This window comes from Dreissena polymorpha, chromosome 3 (genome assembly GCF_020536995.1).
Source record: "Dreissena polymorpha isolate Duluth1 chromosome 3, UMN_Dpol_1.0, whole genome shotgun sequence".
NCBI classification, from domain to species: Eukaryota; Metazoa; Mollusca; class Bivalvia; order Myida; family Dreissenidae; genus Dreissena; species Dreissena polymorpha.
Window position 1 is genome coordinate 121,215,769 of NC_068357.1, and position 25,791 is coordinate 121,241,559.

Genomic DNA, 25,791 nt, shown 5'->3' on the forward strand with positions numbered 1-25,791 from the left:
ACAAGAAATTTGCAGAACAGGAAGAAGTGAATACTAGAATAGCAGATTATGTCTTCAAGAACGAAACCGAAAGGAGCAGAATTAGTTATGAGGTAAAATAAATAACGATGAAGCAATAATATCATAATTAGCGGAAAACCGCATATCAAAGAGCGTATAGTAGGCTGAAAACGATTCAAGCGATTCGAAACAACTGAAAAAAAACTATCAATTATGGTGGAAACATGTAAAAGAAAACTTTGCTGCCAGATAGCCGCCAGCAAATTCGATATGGCCTATCGTTTAAAGAAAAAAAAAACAGAATGAAAGAAGGACATTGTTGTGGACTCGTAATGGGGATATTTTCTTCAGAAATGCACAGGAATACGTTACACGCGTCGTTTTTAAGAACCATCATACATGGTTAGACCTGTCATGGCCTAACCGACCTGCGAAATAAAGGCGATCAGTGTCGTAACCTGTATCACTGGAAAGTATACACTAATGAGCAAAGTGGTTTACGCAGTCAACATTATTATTTTGAATAAAGATGAAATGCTAAAAATGTTCAAATAAATAAGAAGTAATAAAGTTGGTAATAACAAATATTGATCATTACATAAATAGTGTTTTCCATAATGTATATCATATACCATATATGCGTTACATTAAGTATATTTACTTTGTATATGGATAAATGCAAGACATATACAGTAAATGGATACATTTTATAGTACAACACACGAAAATTAATAGTTCGTATATATGCCAATATAATGTTTTTAAGTAATATATTATATCGTTTGGAGTTCATTTAGTTTCGAAATTGCTGTATATGTTGTATCGAATAGGAACAGCATATTAAATGACTGTGTTAATCATCTGATAGAAATCCTTCGTAGTGGCCATATATATGTGCAACGCATTATATAAACCTTCGCTTGATTTTACCATCAGGAGGCGTTTTTTGTCCCGACGACTACTGTCGCCACTCGGACGGATGTTCCCGTACTATGGCCCTCAATGTCACGTGGAAAGACGCCAGAATGAGTTATTTGTAACTTAAAATCGATTTTATCTTAGTTCAGAACAAAAGTTTGTGCATCATATGCATTAAGTTTAAAGTTTAATAAAAAAACATTTGTGTTAATGACTCGAGCTAAACAATGGATTTCGTATGACGTTTATTCAAGTATACAGTGGTACGACGGGTATTACGGCGTGTATCGTAACTTTAATGAAATGACAAATGTATTTTTAGAATGAGTGTCACAATTTCAGATTAAATGCATCTGTTATTATCGTGTCCCTTTTTTATTTAGTCCTACTGCGTGGTGTTGGGTGAAGCTCTCCTCCCCTCTTCTTCCAGTCCATGGCAGCTGCGGCAGAGGGCGCTCTACGCAGAATAAAGGGTATGATGGGAACATTAACCGAAACAAACCATGATCGCAATCATAAAACGGTCAGAAGTCGATATAATTATTAACAGATCAAGCATTAGAACAATTATTGTCCATAAAAATGGCCATTAGAGAAATCGTTGTCAACATCCGCAGGTCGTATATTAAAGACATTTAATCAATTGTTTCAACAATCTAGAATGATACAAACACAAATTGAAAAGGTGTATGCAAAGAAATCGTATTTGAATGATGCCGTATAATGCTGGATTAAAAAGGCGTTCCACTGTTGTTAAGCTATTTAAATCAATTATAAATTACATAACCTTTTTCTGAATATATATCAAACCCCGGATACTATGCAATGGACCTTCTTCAAATCGGAGACAATACTTTCCTCTCTTGGAATGTACCATCTTCCCGGACAAGTTCTGAAACAAGATTACAGATCTGCTGATCCCAAGGACAGGATGAGCGACAAGAAGGTGCTCAACTTCACGAATTGGGACTTTAAAGAAGGGATTTCGGAACTAAGTGTACTTGTCCAATTATCTAGCCTATACATGGATGTCCGCTTGCAGTGTGGAGACGATGAACGTTCTCTTCTATCATGACGGGTAAGCAATGAATGTAAGTTGTCAATCTGACAATGCTTCTCAATGGTTTAAAGAATAGTATCTAAATTAAATTAAATTAAATACAAAAGGATCAGCGGAATCAATTAAATACTTCAAACACTTCATATTTATAACCTTACTGATATTTATAATGAACAGGAGTTATGGATAACTATATTTAGAAATAGTGACAATGATACATGTTTTTCCAATTCTCATGTTGATGTTTTGAAGAATTTAAAACAGGTTCTGTTCTTCAATGTGAATAACAAGAAGCTTAATATGTATCATTTGTGTATTTCTATCGAATTTCTTTACGTGCGTAGCGTAATCAACACTATCTGCAACACAAGAAATACGTTTTGTGAAATTCTATAGTATATTGAAGATTTTGAAAAGTTTTTAGACCGATCGGCGTAGTCCTTTTGGATTCGACATAACAACAAATTAATTAATTACAATACCGTTGCTTTAAAAAGATATTCTTATTTATATGTTAATTTCATTCGTGTTTATTTAAAGCGGGTATATAGGACTGAGTGTAAAATAATGTGTAGTGTTTGTCTTTCTCGTTACATGTACTAAATCTATTTCAATTAATATTCGGAGCAAGAAGTATTATCAGGATGCTAAGTTTTGTCTACAAAAGATAGTCTTTTATTAAGGCAATTAACAAATTGCATTTACCATGATGGAAAACACAACTTAATACAACAATTAATTTTAAACCGATTAACGCTGGGGTCAACGCCATGAAACGGTCAATGCATAGCGTTTGAGCTTTAGACCCTTAAAAAGACCGCCGGACCTTACACCACGTGTCAGAGTTAACGTTTACACTACATCATTGTCATGCGTATTAAAAACACTAAAAGGAAATAAAAGTTCGATTCAAGTACACTTTAATTGCCAAACTGGTATTGGTAGTACTCTTTGGATAAAGAGTACTTTTCAACTATCAAAGCCGGCTGTTTAAGACCACATATAATAAAGCTAAAAAATGTTAAAAAGCCTAGAAAAACAGTGTATGACCCGATTTTTGGTGTTAACATTTTGTCCACCGTTCGTGTGTAGTCAATACATACTTTGTCAACTCTCTAGAGGCCACTTTTGTAATCTTAAGGTGATTTTCGTAAATATGAATACATATCGAGAAATATATTGTTTAATGTGTACAGAACCTTGATGTAAATATATCTTTGTTCCAGTTCTGTATACGTCATTACTGACATTAGATGGGAAGAGGACAACGACAACGAGCGAGGCATGGTATCGTAATGCGCATGGTGGGTTAGAGGGTTAGGGTAAGGGGAAGGGGTAGGGGTAGGGTTAGGGTCGGGTTTGGGTATAGGGTTAGCCTTAACCCTAACCTTAACCCTAACCTTAACCCTAACCCGATCCCTAACCTTAACCCTAACCCTAACCATTAACCAGGGTTATCACCCCTATACCATGCCTCGATCGTTGTCGTTGTCGTTGTCCTCTTCTCACATTAGATGGCGGTGAAAGTTGTCTTACTACTTATTTACTATTTTCACCAAACTCAGCCAAATTGCATCTTATGTCATATATATCAAAGTTCAAGAGACAACGCATCAGGACTCTCAAGGTTTAAGTCTGTTATCAGACATTAATGGGAATCACTCTGGCCGAAACCGACGGATCAAACATAAATTCAACGAAGATTTACAGCTAAGGTATTTTATGATGGTCATATTTTTAAATTCAATATTAAGTGTTAAATGGTAGTTTGACGTATAACTTTATTTTTACTATTTACTGTTTTGAGCTTTTTTACTATGATGAACAGTTACATGACATGCATCAAAACTTTATTTAAAATTATTTCGCGATGTAAAAAAATGGCATTAGTAGGTCTTCGTCGGACCATCCATGATGCATGTTGTAGACCCGCGTGGCACCAGCCAAGTATCGCTCATCAGTAGTCGTCATCATCATCATCGTCCTTATTTTTCCAACCCCAACCCTGCCTGTTGTAGACCCTCGTGGTACTAGCCAAGTATTGCTCTGGGATTGGTGGCAGTCTGAAAAAAAGAAATACAAAAATGCCTAGTAGATAATACTAAAACACACATGTTTCGTCATGGCATGATTCAAGTTTTGATAAAAAATGGAACAAATAGTATTATAAGTAATAATCGACATGTTATGTGATAAAGTGAATATCGGGTACAAAGTTCACTTAAGCATTATCCTTTTCTATTAATATTGTTTTGAACAGTCATTTCTCGAAACAAAAATGTGTTTAATTGGTTACTCGGCATGATAGCAGAGAAAGTTGATCTCCACCATACACGAAGCAGCAACCCATCTGTAGTCCAGGGACTCTGAAATGTACGCGCAGTTCCGGGCGCCCTCCTCCGAGGTAACAGTATCGAAAGTGGTGTTCCAATTCGTGAAGTTGAGAGCCTTCTTGTCGCTCATCCTCTTCCAGTCCTTGGGGTTCAACAGATCCGTGATGTCCAGCCAAAACATGCCCGGGAAGATTGTGCCTGGAAAAAGAGTGCCATGCATGAGAAAAATGCCACAAGAGTTTGGGAAATCAATCAAAATGAATGACATATTTGCATGCAAGATAAATATAGCGCCTTTCGGAAAACTGGACGTAAAACTTTAATCATGTCCCATGCAAATCACGCACATTGATAACAAAGTCCAAAAACCTTTGCCGATAATTGACTGACTTTTATCATTAATGTATGTACGTACCAAACATACCTTTTATTCTACGAAGAGCGCCCTCTGCCGCAGCTGCCATGGACTGGGACACAGGGGACATGAGATGCCCACCCAACACCTCGCAGTATGACTGTGTAGTAATGATAATAAACGTTGTCAGAATTATTCTACCCCAATAATCATATAAATTTGATTACTTGGTTATTTTTGTAAGCATAAAATAAAAACACAACGTATTTAAACGTTTGTAACACGTAATGTAGAAGTATTTTTATAAAGGCTATATAGTCTATATGCTGCTGATATAAACCAAAGATGACAATAGCAACGGACGGTAGGCTGCAAAATGTTTCAAGTTTTTGGAGGCGACATAACCCCGAAAAAAATCCAAGCACGTTGAAAGGGCATTAGTTGTAATGCAATGTTAAATTAATTTCACTGACAACTATGCCGCTTTAAAAATGTATTGAATTCACATTTATGTTCGCGGCGCTCGCTCTGCGGAGTCCATAACCAGATAACGCGAAGAAAAATCTACGATAATCAATCAAGAAATGTTATTTTTTACCGATTTCAGTTTGGTGTTTTTCGTTTCAGATAGCTTTTTCCGTAAAAAACGGTTTCTGCAACATTTATACTTTCGAAAGCATTTTGAACAAAACGATTGAACTGATGAGATAACAAATTCGCTATTCAAGCTCTGTTTCGCTAACACTTACCACCGCTTATCCCTTTATTGCCCCCAATTAACAATCCGATTCTACTTCTCGTGTGTACCAGTGTTGTTTATGACACCTTATCAGCGATTTATCGGCTAATTATTGATTTTATCAGGCATGCACACTATAGTGGTCTTCAAGATAGTGGTCGTTTATTGCTATCGATAGTTGTATTATAATGAAATAAATGTTGAAAATGTGTTTGTTGTTGTCTTTGTTTGAAACGGTTTACAAAACAATTGATTTGTAAAATTAACTCTACGTCATTAATGAGTCTTTTACATTCAATGTTTAGTTCCAAAATAGTGGGATAATCCGAATGTGCAATATACCAAAATCGCAACAAACAGTCCAATAAGTGATACCCATCCTGTCTAGTGTAATTGGGTGTAATTGTAATAAAAACAACAAGGTGCTATGCATGGCAGTTTGACCCTACTCCAATGAAGCTAAAAACAACAAGGTGCTATGCATGACAGTTTGACCCTACTCCAATTAAGCCGCGACAATTGACAAGTAACAAACTGCGCATGGATACATGCTTAAAAAACACCGCAACAAACAGTAAAAGTGGTAAGCTGATGTAACTGTTCGGTAGATAGTTTACTGTAACCCGTACTTTCAGTGTACTGGATAGCCTCCCCTGCGTTAATGTTTGCCATTGAAAGTAATATAATGAGTATTGTTGTCGTAATGTTCCAGATTGTGTACTCTAAAAAGATGAATATTATCTTCGTTGTTTGCTATTGTCTTATTTGATAAAACTGTTATTGTTATGTTTTAGATTTCATGCTTCATATCAGATGTTTTATGTCTTGAATAAAAGTATCAAGAGTTTTTGTTAGTACTATACTGACTAGTCCAAATAATTAGACATAAGCTACCCCGCTTACGTCTAAACGGCTACCGTCGTTTTCCTGTAGCAAATCGATTTCAACTTAAACTTCAGTTTTTCTCGTTAAATCTTTGCTAATGCATAAAATTATCATTAATTAGACATAAATATGAGCGATTACCTCTTAAATGTGTAAAAATTGTGCTTTTAAACCACTTATGTACATTTTAAAAAATAAACATACACAACACACGAAGTGTGTTTGTCGTTTATAGAATTACATTGAATTATCTTGAACGAAATTATTTTTTGAATAGGTTACACAAAACCAATTGTTGTTGTACAACAAACCACATCACTTTTTAGCTTTCTGTACTTTTTAATTAAATGAAACCTATATGTGTGTGTTTAAACTACCAGTTGTATCACGGAGTGTATATTGATAGGAGATGATTCGAGTATTTGACCCTTACTGTAGTAAATTCAATCTTATGCAAAAACTATTCATCCGATTTTATTGGTTTATACGTTATCTTGTTGCTTATTAATTCCTCTTTAAAAAAATATACGTTTTAGTATACTCCCGTTGTTATTATTGGATTTATAGCGAGATAAACACAAGAAATACACATTTTATGTTTTACCACCGCGCGTTTTACCGTGTTGTGGCTATCGATCTTGTACAATTAGCGTACAGCGAAGCGCCGAGGTTATACATTTTGATGTACCCACTCACGTCTTTTGTTGAATTATAGTTTCATTTCTCGGCCGATTTTGACAAATTATATATAATTAGAAAGCTTACGTTACGCAGTAAACAGATATATAAACATATATTAAGTTTTTCTTCTGATTTCGACAGCCAGGCGAGTTATAACTTTAACTTTTGCAAATATCATACCGTATTGGAGTTTTAGAATCTAGATTTACGGTTGACATGTTCGTACTTAATACCAATTTGTAGCGTTTATATTTGGAGTTCAGTTTTAAAAATTACATCTTGCTTAGGAGAATAGAATTCTGTATACGATAGAAAAAAATTGTTTAAAAACGAAAGTAATTAAGGAATGAAGGCGGAAGAAAGTAGCGCGCGTTCCTAACGCACTGAACTGATGCTACGGTCTTGGCGATTATGCTTCTGTTTAGAAACCGGCCATTGAATTTCCTTTGCCACGATTATTATATTTTTTATGGAATATATTGTGGTATTTTGTTCACGAAACATATCAATAAAGCTTATTATAAATAAATCTTAATAAATTAACGATTTCAGCTCTTGTTTATAACACAGAAAGGGTGATAAATTTATGATGAAACAGCGTATAAAGCGGATCCTCTCGATTTTATTCGGCTTTGCATGCATACTTGAAATAAAATGGGTGTCAAAAACATTCATCGTTTGCTGTTAATTATCAACGAGGGAATTATGCATAATTATATGAAATGTTATTTACCTTAAATTATCAATTTATTAAAGATTCTTGAAAATCACGGTCGGTGTTACGCGGGTCATTTCGTATTTTGACATTAGGGCATCATGTCCAACTATTCAAAATCAGATTTTTTCACTGGGACGATGACGGCTTAGATTTAGACAGGCAGACAGATAGTTTATTCAGACTTATACAACAGTACATCGTCTTCAACTCAAATATATAAATTATTTTTAGACGAATTGTAAGGTGATTACACATATAGCAGTGATGATTCTGAGAATGTTGCCATGTTTCTTATCCGTGTAATCTAGAGTCCGTGGTTTGAGCATTTTTATCGCGGTGTTCAATAAAAGATATCTCAATAATCTTGTTTATTGATAGATCTGTAGTTTTATTGCCCTGTGTTCAGCACAAACCAATTATCTCTTTATGATCAGATACTGTGCCGACCAATACTAAATAACACTATGGTGTCATACGCCACAGCAGGGACCTATACTTGTGATCATGGAGTCTTAGTGCAAGACTTAAAAAAGGATGTTGTTTCGCTTGCGGTTTTTAAAGCCAAAACGGGGCTTCCCAGCTGGCACTGCTGCTGATCTGATCTGAATCTGAATACCTCAACTTATTCAGACCTTATTCTTAACCGTTGCGCGTTTTACGATATCGGATTTTAGGCGGGAATACAACTCAGTGAAACTATTCAATTTCTTATACAACATTAAGCATATTAACAGTTATTGAAATTAACAATATCAGCGACATCTTTTTAAAGACTAAACACCTTTTCAAGTATCGAATTTAACATGTCAATAAAATATTTTAATACCAAAAAAGGTTTCATTTAATATTGTTCACATTAAACCTTTAAATGAAAGTGTCGCTTTAACTATTTTCCGTGTCTTATTAAGCCGCGAATCGTTTGCTAAAAACAGTTAACAAAAAGGGCTACACCTTCTAATTCTTAATGAAATACAAAAATAAGTATAACATAATTATTAACGTCCATAAACACACACGGCAAGATCAAAGTTTTAATGGAAAACTAATATGACATTCCACTTAAATTATTATTTTCGTCTAAATCGAATACTATATATAGAGAAACAATGTATTTATAACCGACCAATGAGGTAACATTATGCAACTTTCAATTTACACAGTGCTATATGGCAACAATATGGAATTTGAACAGTGGTAGTGTTTTAAGGTCTGGACTATCATTACTTGTAAGTTTGTATAAACATTTTTCTAATGCAATAAGTAAAATAATGTATATATTTTATGTTTAATAATTTATTGCATGATTATTCTGTGCTGTTATATGCATTTGATGCCGTTAAAGCTTCCGACATGAATTCATGTCGGAACGATGCTATTGCAAAATAACGTTAAACGATATGAGGTCGATGTAAATCGACCTCATATTTATAGGAGTACATACTGACTACAGTAAAGGTGGAATAATAGTTCGTTTTAGGTGTCCTGCCTTTTGGTCAAATGTCCCGACAATTTTTTATGGAATGTCCCGCTTTGGACCTAAAAAATTCTGGCATGTATGGATAACATTATTTATGTGGATAATCTTTATGAAATACCCAAATTGTCAGTCAATATGGAAATATTCATCGCAATATTTATTTATGCATGCTGATACGCAATAACACTTATTTCAGTGTCATTGATTTAACAAATTGAAATACGTGCACGAAAACAAAACAGTGATTCATCATATGGTGTATGTGCGAACTAGGTAATTATTAATGTCTTTACCCTGGCATCTATCCATGTGACATTAAGGCCCACTGCATGGTAATATCCGTCTGCGTGGCGACAGAAACCGTCAGGACACACAGCACCACCTGTCGGTTGTTATAATAAAATGTCACACTATAATACGATATGAAACATAAAGTGGCCAATACTGAAGTAGGAGATATGATCGTTGCCACCATTCAACCGACCTTTATTTTGCCCAATGACCTATACAACTCATGGTATTACATACGACAACAAATACAATAACCTAAAAACTTAGCTGTTGTCACACAACTGGTGTTTGGTTTGGTAATTGAACAAACAAGGATTGTACACCAATTTAAGAGCTTACAGTAAAATCAACGCTCCACATTGTATCAAAACAGGCACTTATAAAGAATTAAGCATTTAATTAATTCATAATGTTAACCTTATATGTTTGTTGTGTTTTCATACGCCCTCGCACTGTACATTCCGGCATGTTGATATTGTCAATAAATTTATCGGCATTTGCATCAAAACCTTATATTTGACTTAGTCTGGATTCCAACACCTTACCTTTTGCGACAAGAATCCAGTAAAAGACCAGAATAAATGTCCCGTCTATAGTCATTATGCTTGGCTCCACTCTCGGGATTACTACTACGAACAACACAGAAAGGTACTAAGGCAGTCGCAGTTCTCACCAATCATGTTCTGTATAAGAGTCTTTCGTGCGGAATCTGTTTGGGGTTTTGGGTTGGCAGATTGTTAAATTATAGGCGCTGTTACGTTTCAAATAAGTTGTCGTTTCAACATGGGATTAGTTTAAACTTTATTTCAAGCAAATATTGCATGTAAGCATGTACCCTGTAAATATCATTCGAATTATTCATATACCAAAATTAAATGTGCTTTTGATTGGAAAAAAGGTCGATGTGACACTCAGATAAATTCTTCTCCGTTTGTTTGGAGTTGCGACTGTAATCATTGTGGTCAGAAGTCAAACTGAAAGTGTTTAGATTACATGTGAAAAGGGTAGGAGTAGACACTATCTAAGAGAAATAAAAAAATAAAAAAAAACAATATAGGCTTGTATTCATGTTTATTCAATGGTGTTCGATTACATTATTCAAATTTGAGTGATTCAACGACTTCCCCTAATGTAACTGTAAAATTGATATCGATTATACAGATTAGGTAGGGTATCTAGAATTTTAATAGCTCACCATATTTGAAAAGCTTATGTGCGCGCACAATGTTAAGTAATTCCAACTTCACTATGCGGAACTATTTCTATAAGTAAAATTATGTGTACTTGCCGTATTTGCCATTTAAGATAACATATATGTCTGACCGTTCGTATATAAGACTGTAAAGCCGCGTTTCTAACTGCCTCTTTAACTGGTGTATTTATCTTATTTCTAGTGCAATGCAAGCATACATATGCCTTCAAATCTGAATTAGTTAAATTGGTTCACTCAAGATATGCGAATTCTTGGTTATCGCTTGTGCCTTTTCCCACGGCTGACCGAAATAAAACGCACTTTCGAAAACAACTTGACATTATGATAAAACTATTGCATTACACGTACACAATTAAGACGTAATATAACAACAGATATATTACCAATAGAGACACTCTTCCAAAGTATCGGTTGATATCAATCGTCATGCCATCGACAGGTTTTAATCCCACGATGTATTATTTTGAAAGTATGCGTCAATTCACCAGCTTTACACAGTAAAACATGTCATTATGTATTGTATTGCATTGTGAAAACAATGGGTTACTTGCTATGAGCATTGTCATATCAAAGTTCCAATATAATCCGGTAGATTATGCCGTACCTTAAATGTCCTGCAATCATCATCAGGTTACTTTGACGCTCTTTAAACAAGAGGAGAATTATTGTTATACAAGTATAAAGTGCGAATATTTTTGCGCCTGATTGTTCGACGACATTCGGGTGAATGTGTTTCCTCTACTTCAGACAGTATTGCTACTAGAAAGACAATACTTAATACGAACAGTTGGCAGTTTGGTCGAACGTGACTAAAGCGGTCTAACGGGATACAAACTTTAACCAGCATGCGATCTTGCTCCCCTTGATATTTAGTTTCACTCTTAACCGGAGTTATGGTTTTTAGTAGCAAACGCATTTTAGCTTGTGTCGCGCATCACTCAAACGTGTATTGATGCGTTAGTAATAAAACCTTTAAAGCATTTACAACTATTTTATTTTGCTGAGGTAACACGGACACGTGTCTAAATTTGAAAAGAAACACTGACAAACTAAATACAACTGTTCACTGGGTCAATGCGTTCTTTAGCGGTGTTCGGATACCCGGAATCAAACGTATGCCAGCCTTTTTCATTTCAAATTTGAAATTGACATAAACTGTTTATCTGTCTGTTTAAGCACTATAAAGATTGTAAGAACAAATATAATTTTTTTAACTCCGGATTCTTTTTCAGGAGAGGAACATTGTCTATTGCTTTACTAAACCGCTGTTCTACAAATCCGTAGATCGCAGGTTGGAATTTCGACCCGTCAATTTAAATTGTGTGACCATTTGTCCTTAATTCATAATTTTAGTTATTTACTTCCATTTTCCTTTTATCACGCGGATATTGTCTCTTACTGGCATAGGTATGTGATATTGTACTGGCTGTCAAACCAGCTTTTCCATGAACAATGTGTGAGCAAAATAACTGACCTCCGTAGAATGACTGAAATACTGTTGGGAACTACGCGTCATCCTAACAAAACCTAAACAAACAAACGTTTTCGAGAACATAATATAGTTAACTATCATTATTATTTATAGTTTAGCGTTCGAACTTTTCAATACTTGATATATATTTTAACAGATAGTGATCACAATCAACTCACTCGTCTAATTTTTAAACGGACATAATAGGATCTGGTGAACAGGTTGTTTGTTTAGAATTCTGTGGTAAATAAGTACGCAAAAATAGCAGAAGACATGTCAAGATAAGACTTATTGTCTGGGTTGAAAACGTTGTTGCGCTGTTCTAGTTGTAAGACGTTCTATGTTTGCGCTTTGTATTAAAGGCGCTTGGACATCAGTAGCATTATTTAATTAAGCATATGATCATATGCGGTACATTGGGATGTTGAAGAAATTATGAATCTGATTTGTAACGAATACCGAAAACGTTAAAACATGTGATCGGTTTTGTGCGGTGACCCCAGCTTTATTCTACTATGTGTCTATGTTGTTTCGTATTGTTTTTGCAATTGGTTACTTGTCATAAATATAGGAACACGAACGAGTGCATAATAGGAATGCAATACTGCTGGAGCAACTGGAGTTTAACTTCTTTATATTGATGACAATACTAGTGCTTTGTATCTCTTAAAACTTCATACAAGAAGTCCATATTGTATGTACCAACATCCCACTAACAAGGACACCTAACAAGTTTAGATTAGGTTTGGAATATTAACATGAAACACTTTAAATCAGAATGTGTGATGTTGTAATAATATTCACAAACCTCGCTCGTAATTGACCACACAGCTTTTAGGATAATACTCAAAGTAGTTCCTTCCCAACTAATCGTTACAAACGGTTTACTATTTCTATTATCGCTATAAATAATAACCATATACGAAATGATATGGTGCATATGTTTTTCAACCGGGATATATTTAGCTTGTGTAAATATAATTAATATATGTTTTTTTGAGTGTATGATAAGTCTCTTGATAATTTTCATTTTGCCAAACTGTGAACACGTCCCTTTAACCTCTAAGATTTCTAAGTTTGCAGAAATGAGCAGAGAGCAAAGAAGCACGGATGCGTATCGAATCAAATTAGAGACCGAGGAATGCACGGGCTTAATACCCCTAGCTTCAGTTGCCTCGCATGCGTCGCGGAGACATGATGACGACGTCGCAGGGTTTGTTCGTGACAGTTTGCTGGATTTTGATGAAAAACGGTAATAAAAATATGCTATACTATACTGTTTTATGCAGATTTTAAATTGGGTTTGCTTTTTAAATAATCTACATTAATGAATATGCTGAAAAATATTAACAAATATGCGATGTCCTTGTAAATATGTATGCTTGTTATGATTGGGAATATACAACAGTATGTTCAGCTATATATACTTGATATATGTGTGGAACACTGACCAAATGCATTTATTTCGAAAAACTTTACACTTAAGTGGTGTTACTGATAGTTTAAAAGCACTTACAAATGCTGTAAACAATAGCGCGTCATATCATTACCTAGACTGTTGTATAGTAAAACTTAATCAAAAAATTAGTTTTGGTTGCCTCCTTTTTCGGAACGCAAATTATAAATTAATGTAGTAATGTTGGCTCAAACGTTTTCTTCTTAATGTGCTGAAAAAGGGGATCTATTTTACAATTAACTAAAGAAGTTAAGAAATAATCAAACGGATGAAAACTGAATGCTGCTTAGTAAACATAGGTCAGATTATATGCTGTGTATATAAAACCAAACATTAGATTACGGTAGGGCACAAACAAGAGAACTCGAATTATCCGGATATAAGAATTCTAAAATTTAATGTTATGTTTGATGAATTAAATAAGCTTAGTTCCATAGAACCATAGAAATAGTCTTATTTCCTTCATCAAACATAACAAATTTCTAAAGAACAAATTAATAAAGCTATAAAGGAACTGAAGTCTAAAAAGGTTTTATAGCAAACCCTATGTACTATTATGTTTAATATACAACATGTTTATTGTAATAAATTAAGTGGAGACATCGAAGGTTTGCTAGGGAACAAACATGGATATCGCTTATCGCCGTGCCTATTTTCTATGTTTCTAAATGTTTTTGATAGAAAGTGGTATTAATTGTATACATGTAGATGAATACAAACTATTTTTGTGTTGTACGCAGATGACATTATTTTTGCACAAAAAACACGCAGAGGAATTGCAACATAATTTAAATGTATTTTTTTAATATTGTAAATGCTGCAAGGTAATAGTTAACACCGATAAAACAGATGTCATGATATGCAGAAAAAGGGTACAGTTGCCAAACAATATTTCTTTCCATGACGATCATATTTATAGTTAAACATTCAATACAATAGCTGACCAAGCTGTGAAAACGAATTTTAAGATGAGCAAATATCTTAGCAAATTGACCGACGTTACAATGAAACTTAGGCTTTATTTGATTGATAAACGCATATCATGTGTTCTTAATTACGGAAGCGAAGTTTGGGGTTTTGTCAATGGCGATGCTATAATACGCATTCAGTGCAATTTTGTATAAGTATGATGGGTATTTTAAGAAGCGCTCACAACGACGTTATATACGGCGAAATTGGGCTCCTAAACTGTCAAACAAGTAGATATTATGTTAAAATACATTTTGGGGTATAAATATTTTGCACTTATAGTAATAAATCCAATAAAATATAAAATACCTGGTATTTTCAAGATGTCGGTCACGATGATGTATTTCTTGGCTTTATTAATGGAAGATTTACAGAAGAATTTATCCCTAATAGGAACAGTCGATTAGTACACTCGATTATAGCTATTTTTATCAGAAATATGCAAAGTTTTAACTTCAACCATACTTAATAATATGTAATATTAGACAGAACATATAAATATAGCTTATATAGGTTACAATTATATACTCATAGCTTCAGAAAAGAAACTTGCAAAGCACGCCGTATCTAAATTTAAATTATAAAGAACTATACAGGTAATCACAAAGAGTATTCAAAGTGTGACCGTTCGAGTTATAATTTTATTATGCATTTCATGCATGCCATCTACCATATAGTTTTTGATGCGAACTTTGGTACTCTAATTAGGTTTTTGTGCGAATAGTTTTTGTTTTTATTAATCAACGAAACGTGTATTAACTATGACTACTCCTCTTAATTATTTTTTAAATTAAACATGTAAACACTGTAGTTAATTATTGATTGATACTATGTATGTATGTATTATTTATAATGTTTAGCAACCTCACAAACTCAATATTTAAGTACTGTTATATTTATATACATCGTTCTTATAATGTTGTTATCATATTATATGCACTTATATGTGTTAACATTGGTCTTAGCCTTCTGGAAAGGTGTCTTTTTATCTTGAATCGTATTACCATATGGCGTAATAACAACGTCATTTCGTTATATCTCGAACGGGAAACAATACATTGTTATTTTTTTAAATAGTAAATGACGACCCACAAAACATAACAGTTTGTTTATATGCCAAAATACTGCTTTTATTAGTAATATATTACATCCAAATGACTCTGTGCGGTTTTGCAATTGTTTATTCTGTTTTACGTCAGATAGGAATTGCAATAATTTCAATAATTAATGACTGTCTTAATCGTCGAATAGTGCAAGCTATCATATAATATTTCACTCGACATTTTATTATTACAACTACCAGGAGTCGCTGTGTGCCCAGATGGCTATTGTCGCCACTCGGACGGGTGTTACCGGACCGTGGCCCTCAATGTCACGTGGATAGACGCGAGAGTGAGTAATCTGTAAACTGCAGCATTTCTTAGTTCAGACAACAAGGAACTGCTTCATGTAGATTTTTTTGAAGTTTAAAACAAAAAATATATATGTTTTTATAGGAAATTCGCTTCATGTACATTTAGATTAAAGGTAAATACTATTAAATATTTATTTTGAAGACTCGACATGTGGATTCTTTTTGGCGTTTATTCAAGTATACAGTTGTACAACAGTATATCAACGACGGTCTTGCATCTTTCATGGTATGACACATTTTATTGTTAAAGTGAATTTCACAAATGCGTATTAAATGCATCCGTTCATTTCATATCATATTTCAGTCGTACTGTGAGGTGTTGGGTGGGCATCTCCTTTCCCCTGTATCCCAGTCCATGGCAGCTGCGGCAGAGGGCGCTCTGCGTAGAATGAAAGGTAAGTTGGTAACATACTTGCCGCAACAAACCTTTAACACGATTTTAATACATTCAGCGGTTGGATATAAATTGCCATTAATAAAGGATAAATTCAACACAACATTGTTTCATAACATAAATGTTTCTCAAGGTCCGCATGCCTTATATTTGCGACATGTTATCAAATGTGTATACAATATAGAATACTACGTACTCAACTTTACAAAAAAATGAAAATGTAATTGCAAAGGATTCCTATTTGAATTGTGCAGAATTATGCTGGATTGTATTGGCAGTTCAGGGTTGATAAGCTATTTTAGTCGCTGATAAATTGCATTACCTTTATCTGCAAAAATATCCCTCCGATATTTGGTCTTCTTCTTTGGAGATACAAATATCCTCTCTTGCCAGGTACCATCTTCCCAGGCAAGTTCTGGATTGACATCACTGATCTGTTGAACCCGAAGGACTGGAAGAGGATGAGCGACAAGAAGGCGCTCAACTTCACGAATTGGGATACCACTTCCGGTACTGGGACCTCGGAGGTTGGCGCCCGGAACTGTGTGTACATGTCCGAATCTCTGGACTACAAATGGGTGCCCGCTTCGTGTATTGAAACGATAAATTTCCTCTGCTACCATGCCGGGTAAGAAACGTAAGTACGTTTTTCTGCGATCACTAATTGCATTTTAAATAGATAATATTGACTGTCATGTTATTGTTTCTTCTTTGTATATGCTATACACATTTATACCACTTGTCCGAGCTTTACTGTATACGTTAAGCTATGTGAGTTTCAATATTTCGCAAAATTTTGAGGCATTTGGCGTTGAAATTTCAGACTGCCACCAACCACAGAACGCTACGTGTCTGGTACGACTCGGGTCTACAACAGGCGCCACGGATGGTCCAATGAAGACATCTACAAATATAGGGACATCAGTCAAGCAGATGTGGAGTGCTGAGGAATTCTACTGCAAATGTTTCTCCGTGAACTCTTATTAATTACTGCATTGTTGTGTTTTTTAGAGTTATATGCAACCATTACTCAGTTCTTTGTATTGTTGTATGCGTGTATGTATGTTTGACTTTTTCGAAGTTTATGTTTGGCTATTTAGTATGAACCGAATTTTGAAGTTGTTTAATGGTGTTCACTTAATTTGAAAGCATTGTTCGTGTGCAAGAAAGAATAGCCAATATATGAGGTGTGTCAGTACTTAGTGCATTACCTGTGTCAGTTACTGCATACTGCTATCTTGAATCATTAGATGAATGGCGTGAGAATATGAAAGGGCCGTTGAAGTAGTCTTGTAAAAACTTTGAAACGTATTGCGGTATATATTTCTCGTTTCATGAAAGATGCCAACATTATCTATTGTCAAAGACTTTTTGTCGAGATGTGTTTGTTTTGTAATACAGTTATTGATGTCCCTAAACATATTCAACGTTTGATAATAGATACATAACGTGCTGTCAGTGTTCGATAACCGCTATACATGTATATTGCTTTATAAATAATAAAATAATTATATATTATAGAAATATATGTTTTTGATTGTAAATTCATTTTTATTATAAAGTTTAAACGGAGACGAACTTACAACTTATTTTCATCCATTGGCCAGGCCACGTCATTAATTACTCACTAAAACATAACATACATAGAATAGTAAAATGTTCACATATAATATACTTATTCAATAGTGGTTCTAAACATAGAGACAAAGTTGCAATATCAATAACCAAGCTATTAAATAGTGACCCAGAAAAGAGTAGAGAACTTACGCTCTTGAATACACTGTATTCCTCCCAATTTAAACTTCATCAAACCATTTCGATATATGGTATACACAAACATCCGGTTTTCTTAGCATGCACTTAACACGGTTTACCTAGAAATGAATTTACTAAGGGAATATTTATTCTTTGTGTTTATTATTATATCCGTTTGCATCGGATTAGTAACCAGATAGATTATACTGAGATGTGGTACACCTTCATAAGAAGGAAGCTTCTATATGACAGCGATGTAAGTACATACGTGCCCAGCACACATTTTATTTGAGCCGTATTCTGTGAAAAGGGGGTTTAATGCATGTGCGTTAAGTGTCGACCCAGTTTAACCTTTGCAGTCCGCACAGGCTAATCAGTGGTGACACCTTCTGCTTTTATAATATGTTTCGTTCCAAGAAAGTCTCTTCTTAGCAAAAATCAACTTAAGGTGGAAAGTGTCGTCTCTGATTAGCCTGTGAGGACTTTAATTGAACGTGTGAATGTATACAGACTTTCATTACATTATACGTGACTGACATGCTTGACGATGAGTCAACCCGCTAATGCCGGTGTCTATTAGAAATAGAGATTACTATTATTATGCCGACAAACTCAAACTATTGTAGTTTGTTGGAGATAGTATACAATAACTTTTCATAATTACATTTTAATAATAATGATTGCATTTTCAAGCAACAAAACGGTGTTTTATACCAACTTTGAATCATCTTGGCCTTGAGTTTTAGAAGAAAGTACTTCACTTTTTAATCGTGTGTTGTACTTTTGATGTTGACGGATAGGATTTTAACAACTTTAAAAAGGGGTCCTCCAAGGATCTTTTCTATGAAGTGCCGTTAAAAACTACCAAATGGTATATAAAGAGATCACTTTGAGCTTTGCAGATACTGTAATGAGGACATATATTCGTTAAAACTGAGTATACAAACGCTTGAATTACTTACATCGTGCTTTTAGTATAGTAGAAGAGGAATATAGTTTTCTCCACACAGGAAGCGGCAACAAATGCACAGGCCAAAGTCCCGCAATTTTACATGCAGTTCCGGGAGCCCTTTTCCGAGGTACGAATGCCGGAAAAGGCATCCCAATTGGAGGGGTTGAGCACCTGCTTGTCCTCTTCCAATCATGATGTCCAGCCAGAATTTTACTGGGAAAATTTTGTCTGGCAAAACGTATTTTCTTCAATGTAAGGCGAAGGTAAAATTCAAAATGGGTGATGTAACTAGATTCAGCACATCGCTCTTCGAACCGTGTACTAATTAATGTCATTTATTGCGGGTTCTGCAACAGTTTCAGAAAAAATTGCAAACGGTATGAAACCACAATTCGTGGCATAGACAGATGCAAGGATATAAACGTCACGTGGATAGACCCTGGGGTGAGGACATACAATAGTACATTGTTCGTTCCTAAGATGTATGGTGAATGCGCTCCGTCTGTATTTTATTATGTTCTTTTTATAGGTGACACATATATTGAATGTGAACAATATGTCAAGTCATCAATAGCTCATGTTTGTTGTTTCCAGTTGTATTTGAGATAACTTATAACTAAATTATTATAGAATTGATTCAATGTATAAAAAGAAAACTTAAACTCAAACTTGAAATCAAACCAAACACACTTAATGACAAATGATTGGTTAAATGTACAATAAATCAACCTTACTTTCTTTCGGTTTTTATATTGATTATTAGTGTCATTTACAATATGTTCCATACGTCCGAGAGACTAACGTTCACTACAAATAAAATGTCAGAACAGGTCTTCTCCATCCATGTAGTAGTACAAAGTTTGGAAAATTAATACATATATAACGTTAATAAATACCAATTGAATAACAAGAAGTTGTTAATTCATTATTGTTACAGACTGCCCACCACTACGGTACGTTACGCTCGTTCCTAAAAGCGTTCCACTAATGGGATGGGACTGAGGTCCTTGTGGGTTTGTGTGGGGAGGATGGGGGTGGGGGCTGTGGCTCTCAATTGTGGGGAAGGAACCAAAGACAGCACGCTTTTGGATTCCGGTTTAACAGTTATGCATCCGATGATAGCTAAATAGTTTTAAAACTTTGCCCTGCTTACTCACTTAAGTTATGTTACACTGTAGCTTTGTGCCGGTTAAATAATAAACAAATAGGGTGTAATGAATAATGGTTGTAGTATTGAGACCTCTGGTATAGCGTGTGAATCAATGCGAGTCGGTATTTGTTTTTAAATCAATCAATGTTTACTTTTAGAATTGCACCAAACAGTATCGTACATTTTCGATTTAGTGAAAAAAAAAGCAAACAATGGTCACGAGGATCATTTGAATACACAATCCTTACAAAAACACCATATAACAGTCTCTATGTCTATTGAAAGGACATGTTATTTCTGGTTGAAGAGCGAGTAAAAATAATTTATATTATATATTTTCAAACTTACTTAAAAACATTATGACAAATAAATGACTTTTAATAAAACACACAACTAACGAATGTAGTAAGTGTGTTTATTTGTAACAATTATGTAACAGGTTATATAAGCAGCAAATAATATCAAAGGTATCGGATATGTGTAAAGTTAAAAAGAATTCCAACACACATTTTCATGCTTTGTGTATATTGTTTGAAATACATGCACTGCGCAATCCGCTGTTGTTCGTAATGTGTCAAGTGTATGCAAAGATTTAACATAAAGTAGACAAGCGAGTATAACAATTTCATAAGTTGTGCGTTTAAAACATCGATACGCCAACACATTTCATTATAACTGTGTTTCGAAAATTCACAAAGTGAACAATATTAGGCCTATACAAATGGATCAAGTAAAAAGATACAGGTCTCTTTTCATTACCATTGAAGGCTCGTTCTGGGTAAAACCGGGTTTAATGAATGAGCGTAAAATGTCAACCATGACTAGACAATGCAGTCCGCAATCGATATTTAGGCACGACATTTTTCGCTTTTGTGGAATTTTTTGTTTAAAGGAAATCTCTTCTAAACGAAAATCCAGTCTAGACGGAGAGTGTCGTCCCTGCTTTGCATCTGCGGACTTCGAAGCCAGGATTTCACAGAACGTGGTTCATTGTACAAGTGCATTATTCAACAAATATACAATAAATACACATAAAAAGAATACAGTAACAGTTTGTGTTTCTTGAAACAATTCTTTCTAAACATTATGAAGTCGTGTTGTTTTCATCACCGCGATCAGACTGCTGTTTCCCCCACGAGGACGAGCTCGATGATTGCGCCACAAGTGAGATCCTTCGGGAAATCTGTTTCGGGTCGCTCAGATCTTAAGGGAGCTGAATTAAATAAAGAAATCATTGTTATCACCTTTAAAACAGCTTAACATCCATGTAAGTGTTAATGTGATATAGTGGCATTAACGTCACAGCAAGCACGCGACTGTAACTAATCGTGCTGGTATGACTGGTTAATTTGAAAAACAAAGATGAAAAAATTATAAGAAAACAATATAGTACATGAAGTATAGCAAAACAAAATTGCGGTTTTAGAAAATAAAATGCTAACATAACGGAATGTTTCAGTAAACGTGATTATATAACATAAACATGATTTAAAGATTTATTTGTTCAGGCGCTTTTAAAAAAAAGTTAAATCCAAGCTTTTAACTCCGGATTTAATGAAATAAATACATGCAAAGATATTTTCAAAACCTGCAAAGAGCCTGGCAGATGCATGGTCTCTTTAGATTGAACTATATCAGAATATAATAGAAATGCACACAACGTGGTGTTAAACAAATTATTTTTGTTTTCAGATTATTCTCTCCGTCAGACAGGTTTCGTGGAGTCCTCACTGCTCAACAATGTCTGACCTAATGTCCACAAGCCCGTCCCCAGTCGTGTGTCCCTCCAGCAGCCTGGACAGCACTTCCGCCTCCGCCACTCTCAGCGAAACACCCACATTCTGTATTACAATTTATATAATAGTTTAACACCGTTTTGTATGACGTTGTGGTGTAGTGGAAATGGTGTCCGCCTAGCGATCGGGAGGTCACGGGTTCGATCCCTCTGTGGAAGCGTTCTTTAGATCTCTCCATAGACACCAAGGACTGGTTCTAGTCCCAGGAAACGGACTCGAGATCATTCCAAATAAGCCTTAGGATGATATCGAGCTTAAACACATAGGTTTAAAGTAACGTTGTGTATATTCATTAATCATAAACCAAGACTCTCCGTTCTATTATTCTAAGCATCACCTGACTTCTTACTCAACGAATGGTCAGTAACCTGGTATTCTCTATATGGGCTATGCTTGCGAAAAGGTGGTTTAATGCATGTGCGTAAAGTATCGTCCCAGATTAGCCTGTGCAGTCCGCACAGGCTATTCAGGAACGATACTTTCCGCTGTTATGATATCTTTCATTAAAGAAAGTCTCTTGTTTGCAAAAAAAAAATCCAGTTTTGGCGAAAAGTGTCGTCCCTCATACTGCACAGGCTAATCTGGGACGACACTTTACGCACATGCATTAAACCCCCTTTTCACAGAGTAAGGTTCATAAACTTGATTGGACGAGCCTATAAGCGGGTACAAATATATCGCAGTTCTATACGCACATTTGTTAAATAACTTTATAATATTTTAATAAAAAAAATACGATATTACTATTTTTATCGCCATGCAGAAGTCGCCGTACGTACTATCTGACTGTCGAATATGTTAACGTTTTTCACCCGCGTGCGTGCAAATCGTGTTTTCGTGCGTACACATTCCGTGTATGTAATATAAAGACAAGTAGTGAGATATATGAAATTTTCAGTTTTGTGAATCATATTTCACTCAGTGGTGGTTGTCGAAAATACAATCAGAACTTATATCATCACTTCAAAGGCAAAAATTCACATATGTCAAATCACTATGTTGTGCCACACCAATAATAATAATAATCACCATCATCATCTACACTCAACTTTCTTCTGTAAACAAAGGAAAAGATGCATTTTTACTTAAAATCCATGACCTCAGTACTTTTTAAATAAATATCTATTATATTAATACTTTGACGATTTAAAATCTTGAAAATTATAAAGCGTTGCAACGCGAAACGATTGAATAATTTGGAAAGTTCTGTTGTTGTCGTTATAGTTTGGGACACTACGAAGATTGATTATTTTAAGTATAAATTACATCATTCATTGTATCAGCACCGATGGCCGAGTGGTCTAAGCGATATACTTTTACTCAAGGGGTCAGTGTTTCGAACCAAGTTGAGGTTTACTTTTTTTCCTTCTTTATTTTTTTTTACCTGAGCTTTTTAAATCCAATGTTTGCATTTATGATTATAAAGCATTTATTATTGCATAAACTCTTTCTATAATGCCCTCTGGCGGGGTACAGAAACTTGGCAAAAGGAGGTCCCGGTTATGTGTTTTTCATATCCATAAACTGGTCCACGCGCAGTTACTTCCCTTAGTCGATTCAATGAAATCATTATGAACTGTGTTAGTAACTCCAGCCTTCGACGACTTTCCATGCATAAACGGGGAACTGAATAAGCAGCAGTTTCCTCAAGCATGCAGGGATAAAGGCAATAAATATTTCCATCCACTTTTCAAATTATACCATCTGCACTCTCTTGACAACAGGCAGAAGCTTTTTTATTGGCAACGTCAATTAAGTTAAGGTTATTTACTCAACACCTTCAAAGACTATGCTGTAAATGTAAGTTTGTATGTACCTTCAACGTTCCTGTTGTATGCTTGAAATACTTCAGTGACAATATGTTGGCAGTGTTATTTTTTAGAAAATTTAGTTGGTACGAAATAAGATAGACCTGTAAGAAAGAAACATCTATCATTCTATGAAAACAATGACTTATTCTGACGATATATTTATCCGTGACGACCAGTAAATTCCAAAATAATTCCTCATTTCTTACTTTGCGCGGCTACACTTCAAATTTGCATTAATCAACTGTTGAAACACATTTTAAATCCAAAACTGCCTATCCGAAGGTAAAGCCTCGTCATTTCTGATGATGACCGAGTGAGGCATATGTAAAACACAACCTTGAATCGTATGACGTCATATTTTATGAAATAATCGAATTATTTTGTCGATGCCGAATGAACAAGACATATTGTTTTCAATGTTATTTTTAATTTATTTTGGTGTGTGTGATTTGTTTATGCAATAATAGCGAAAATACACATTTTCTCGGACATGATCTCGGACATGATCATCTGCGGACATGATCATCTGCGGGCGCTCTCAAAATCCGTTCCTGCCGGAACGGATTTTTCGAGCGCTCGCAGATGATCATGCCGCAGATGATCATGCCATTGAAAACGTGTGTTATCCCTATACTGACAAACTTAAATACATGCACAAATCTGTGAAGAGGCCACTTTAAATGATCTAGATGACCAAAATACTGCACCATTAAAAATTCTACCCGTGGTCTTTTACCGAGAGTGCCTTCACAATGTCTGCCACCAACATTCTATCGTTGATGACGTCATAGCTGAATAGTGCGTCGTAGATCTCAATGTTGTTGACGTCACAATACTTCTTCAATGACGTCATAATGTTTTCAGAAGTCAGCTCGGATATAGGCGTTCCAAACAAGGTTGCTGCGAATATACAAAACTGTCGGCCAAACAAGTACTGATCATTAAGTTGTTTTACTAATACTCCATGTTTTATTCAAAGTCAAGAAATAAGATGTAAAACACGTTTCCAGAAAAAAGCACAAAAGTTTAAACAGTGCAAACAGTGCAAACAAAGAAGGTGTTGTTGCTGTATGTTGTGTTGTTGTTGTTTTTAATTAATGTGAATATATTGGTCAATTGAATCTATGTGAAAACTTGCTATGCGCAAACAACTTTAATACTAATAAAGTTAAATAATTGTTTTTTAAATGTACTCCCTTTTTGTAATTTGAAGCGAGGGAAATAATCTCTGATTCTCCTATTGGTTTAACACTCATGCGCAATAACGTTAACTGAAACAATGTGTTAGAGGACAATATATACAACGTTAATGCGTAAATTATTTCGATTCATACACGTTCTTATATTTGCTTTTCTGTTTTGACCCATTTCCTATGCATATTGCAGCGGTTGCTTTATGCGCCGCATAAACATTTCATAATTTATGCATTGCATAAACGTCGTCCTGTTTTTGCGACGTGCGGTACAGTGCATTCGATTGAAGCCTCACTGAACCTCGCTCTGGGAAAACGGGGCTTAATGAATGTAAATAAGGTTTCGTCAAAGAATATCAGCGACGATACTTTCCGCTTTTATTGCATTTTTCGTTTAAAAAAAGTCTCTCCTTAGCGAAAATCCAGTAAAGGCGGAAAGCGTCGTCCCTGATTAGCATTATGCATTGTGCAATAAGCCCCGTTTTCCCAGGGGGCCGCTCTAATATACAGCAAATCATGTTAACTTGCATTACTTGGCGGTTTTCTTTTGATCTGGATGACGAAATCCTCGAGCACAGGCCCGTGGGCGATGGCGACGGCACGTGACGCCAGAAGCTCCTGTTTCAGAGACCGGAACTCCTTGTCCACCACGACTTCCTGTACAGATACAGGAACTGGATATGCGTGCTTTCAAACACTAGGAGTTTTTATGAGCTTTGATATAAAACACTAGGAGTTTTAGTAGCTTTGATATCAAACA

The 25,791-nt window shown here is 35.1% G+C and overlaps 2 protein-coding genes across 4 annotated transcripts in view; one reads left to right on the forward strand and one right to left on the reverse strand.

Moving 5' to 3' along the window:
• The window catches only part of LOC127871243 (snaclec 1-like), a 301,714-nt gene extending 283,896 nt beyond the window's left edge, over positions 1-17,818 (forward strand). Inside the window, exons 4-5 of one of the 2 annotated variants that reach the window (XM_052413993.1) lie at positions 16,768-17,002; positions 17,198-17,818. In XM_052413993.1, the coding sequence (XP_052269953.1) occupies positions 16,768-17,002; positions 17,198-17,321 (359 nt within the window). In that variant the 3' untranslated portion in view covers positions 17,322-17,818. Of the gene's footprint in view, positions 1-16,767; positions 17,012-17,197 lie in introns of both variants that reach the window. The other variant, XM_052413995.1, reaches the window with a different exon arrangement.
• The window catches only part of LOC127871240 (leucine-rich repeat-containing protein 74A-like), a 317,610-nt gene that overhangs the window by 273,015 nt on the left and 18,804 nt on the right, over positions 1-25,791 (reverse strand). The window contains exons 11-14 of one of the 2 annotated variants that reach the window (XM_052413986.1): positions 25,565-25,688; positions 24,575-24,738; positions 21,981-22,072; positions 20,633-21,444 (exon numbers count right to left, since the gene is read on the reverse strand). The exons of the other annotated variant lie outside the window; for it this stretch is intronic. Of the exons in view, the coding sequence (XP_052269946.1) occupies positions 21,429-21,444; positions 21,981-22,072; positions 24,575-24,738; positions 25,565-25,688 (396 nt within the window). The 3' untranslated portion in view covers positions 20,633-21,428. Of the gene's footprint in view, positions 1-20,632; positions 21,445-21,980; positions 22,073-24,574; positions 24,739-25,564; positions 25,689-25,791 lie in introns of those variants that run through there. 2 annotated transcript variants of the gene reach the window in all.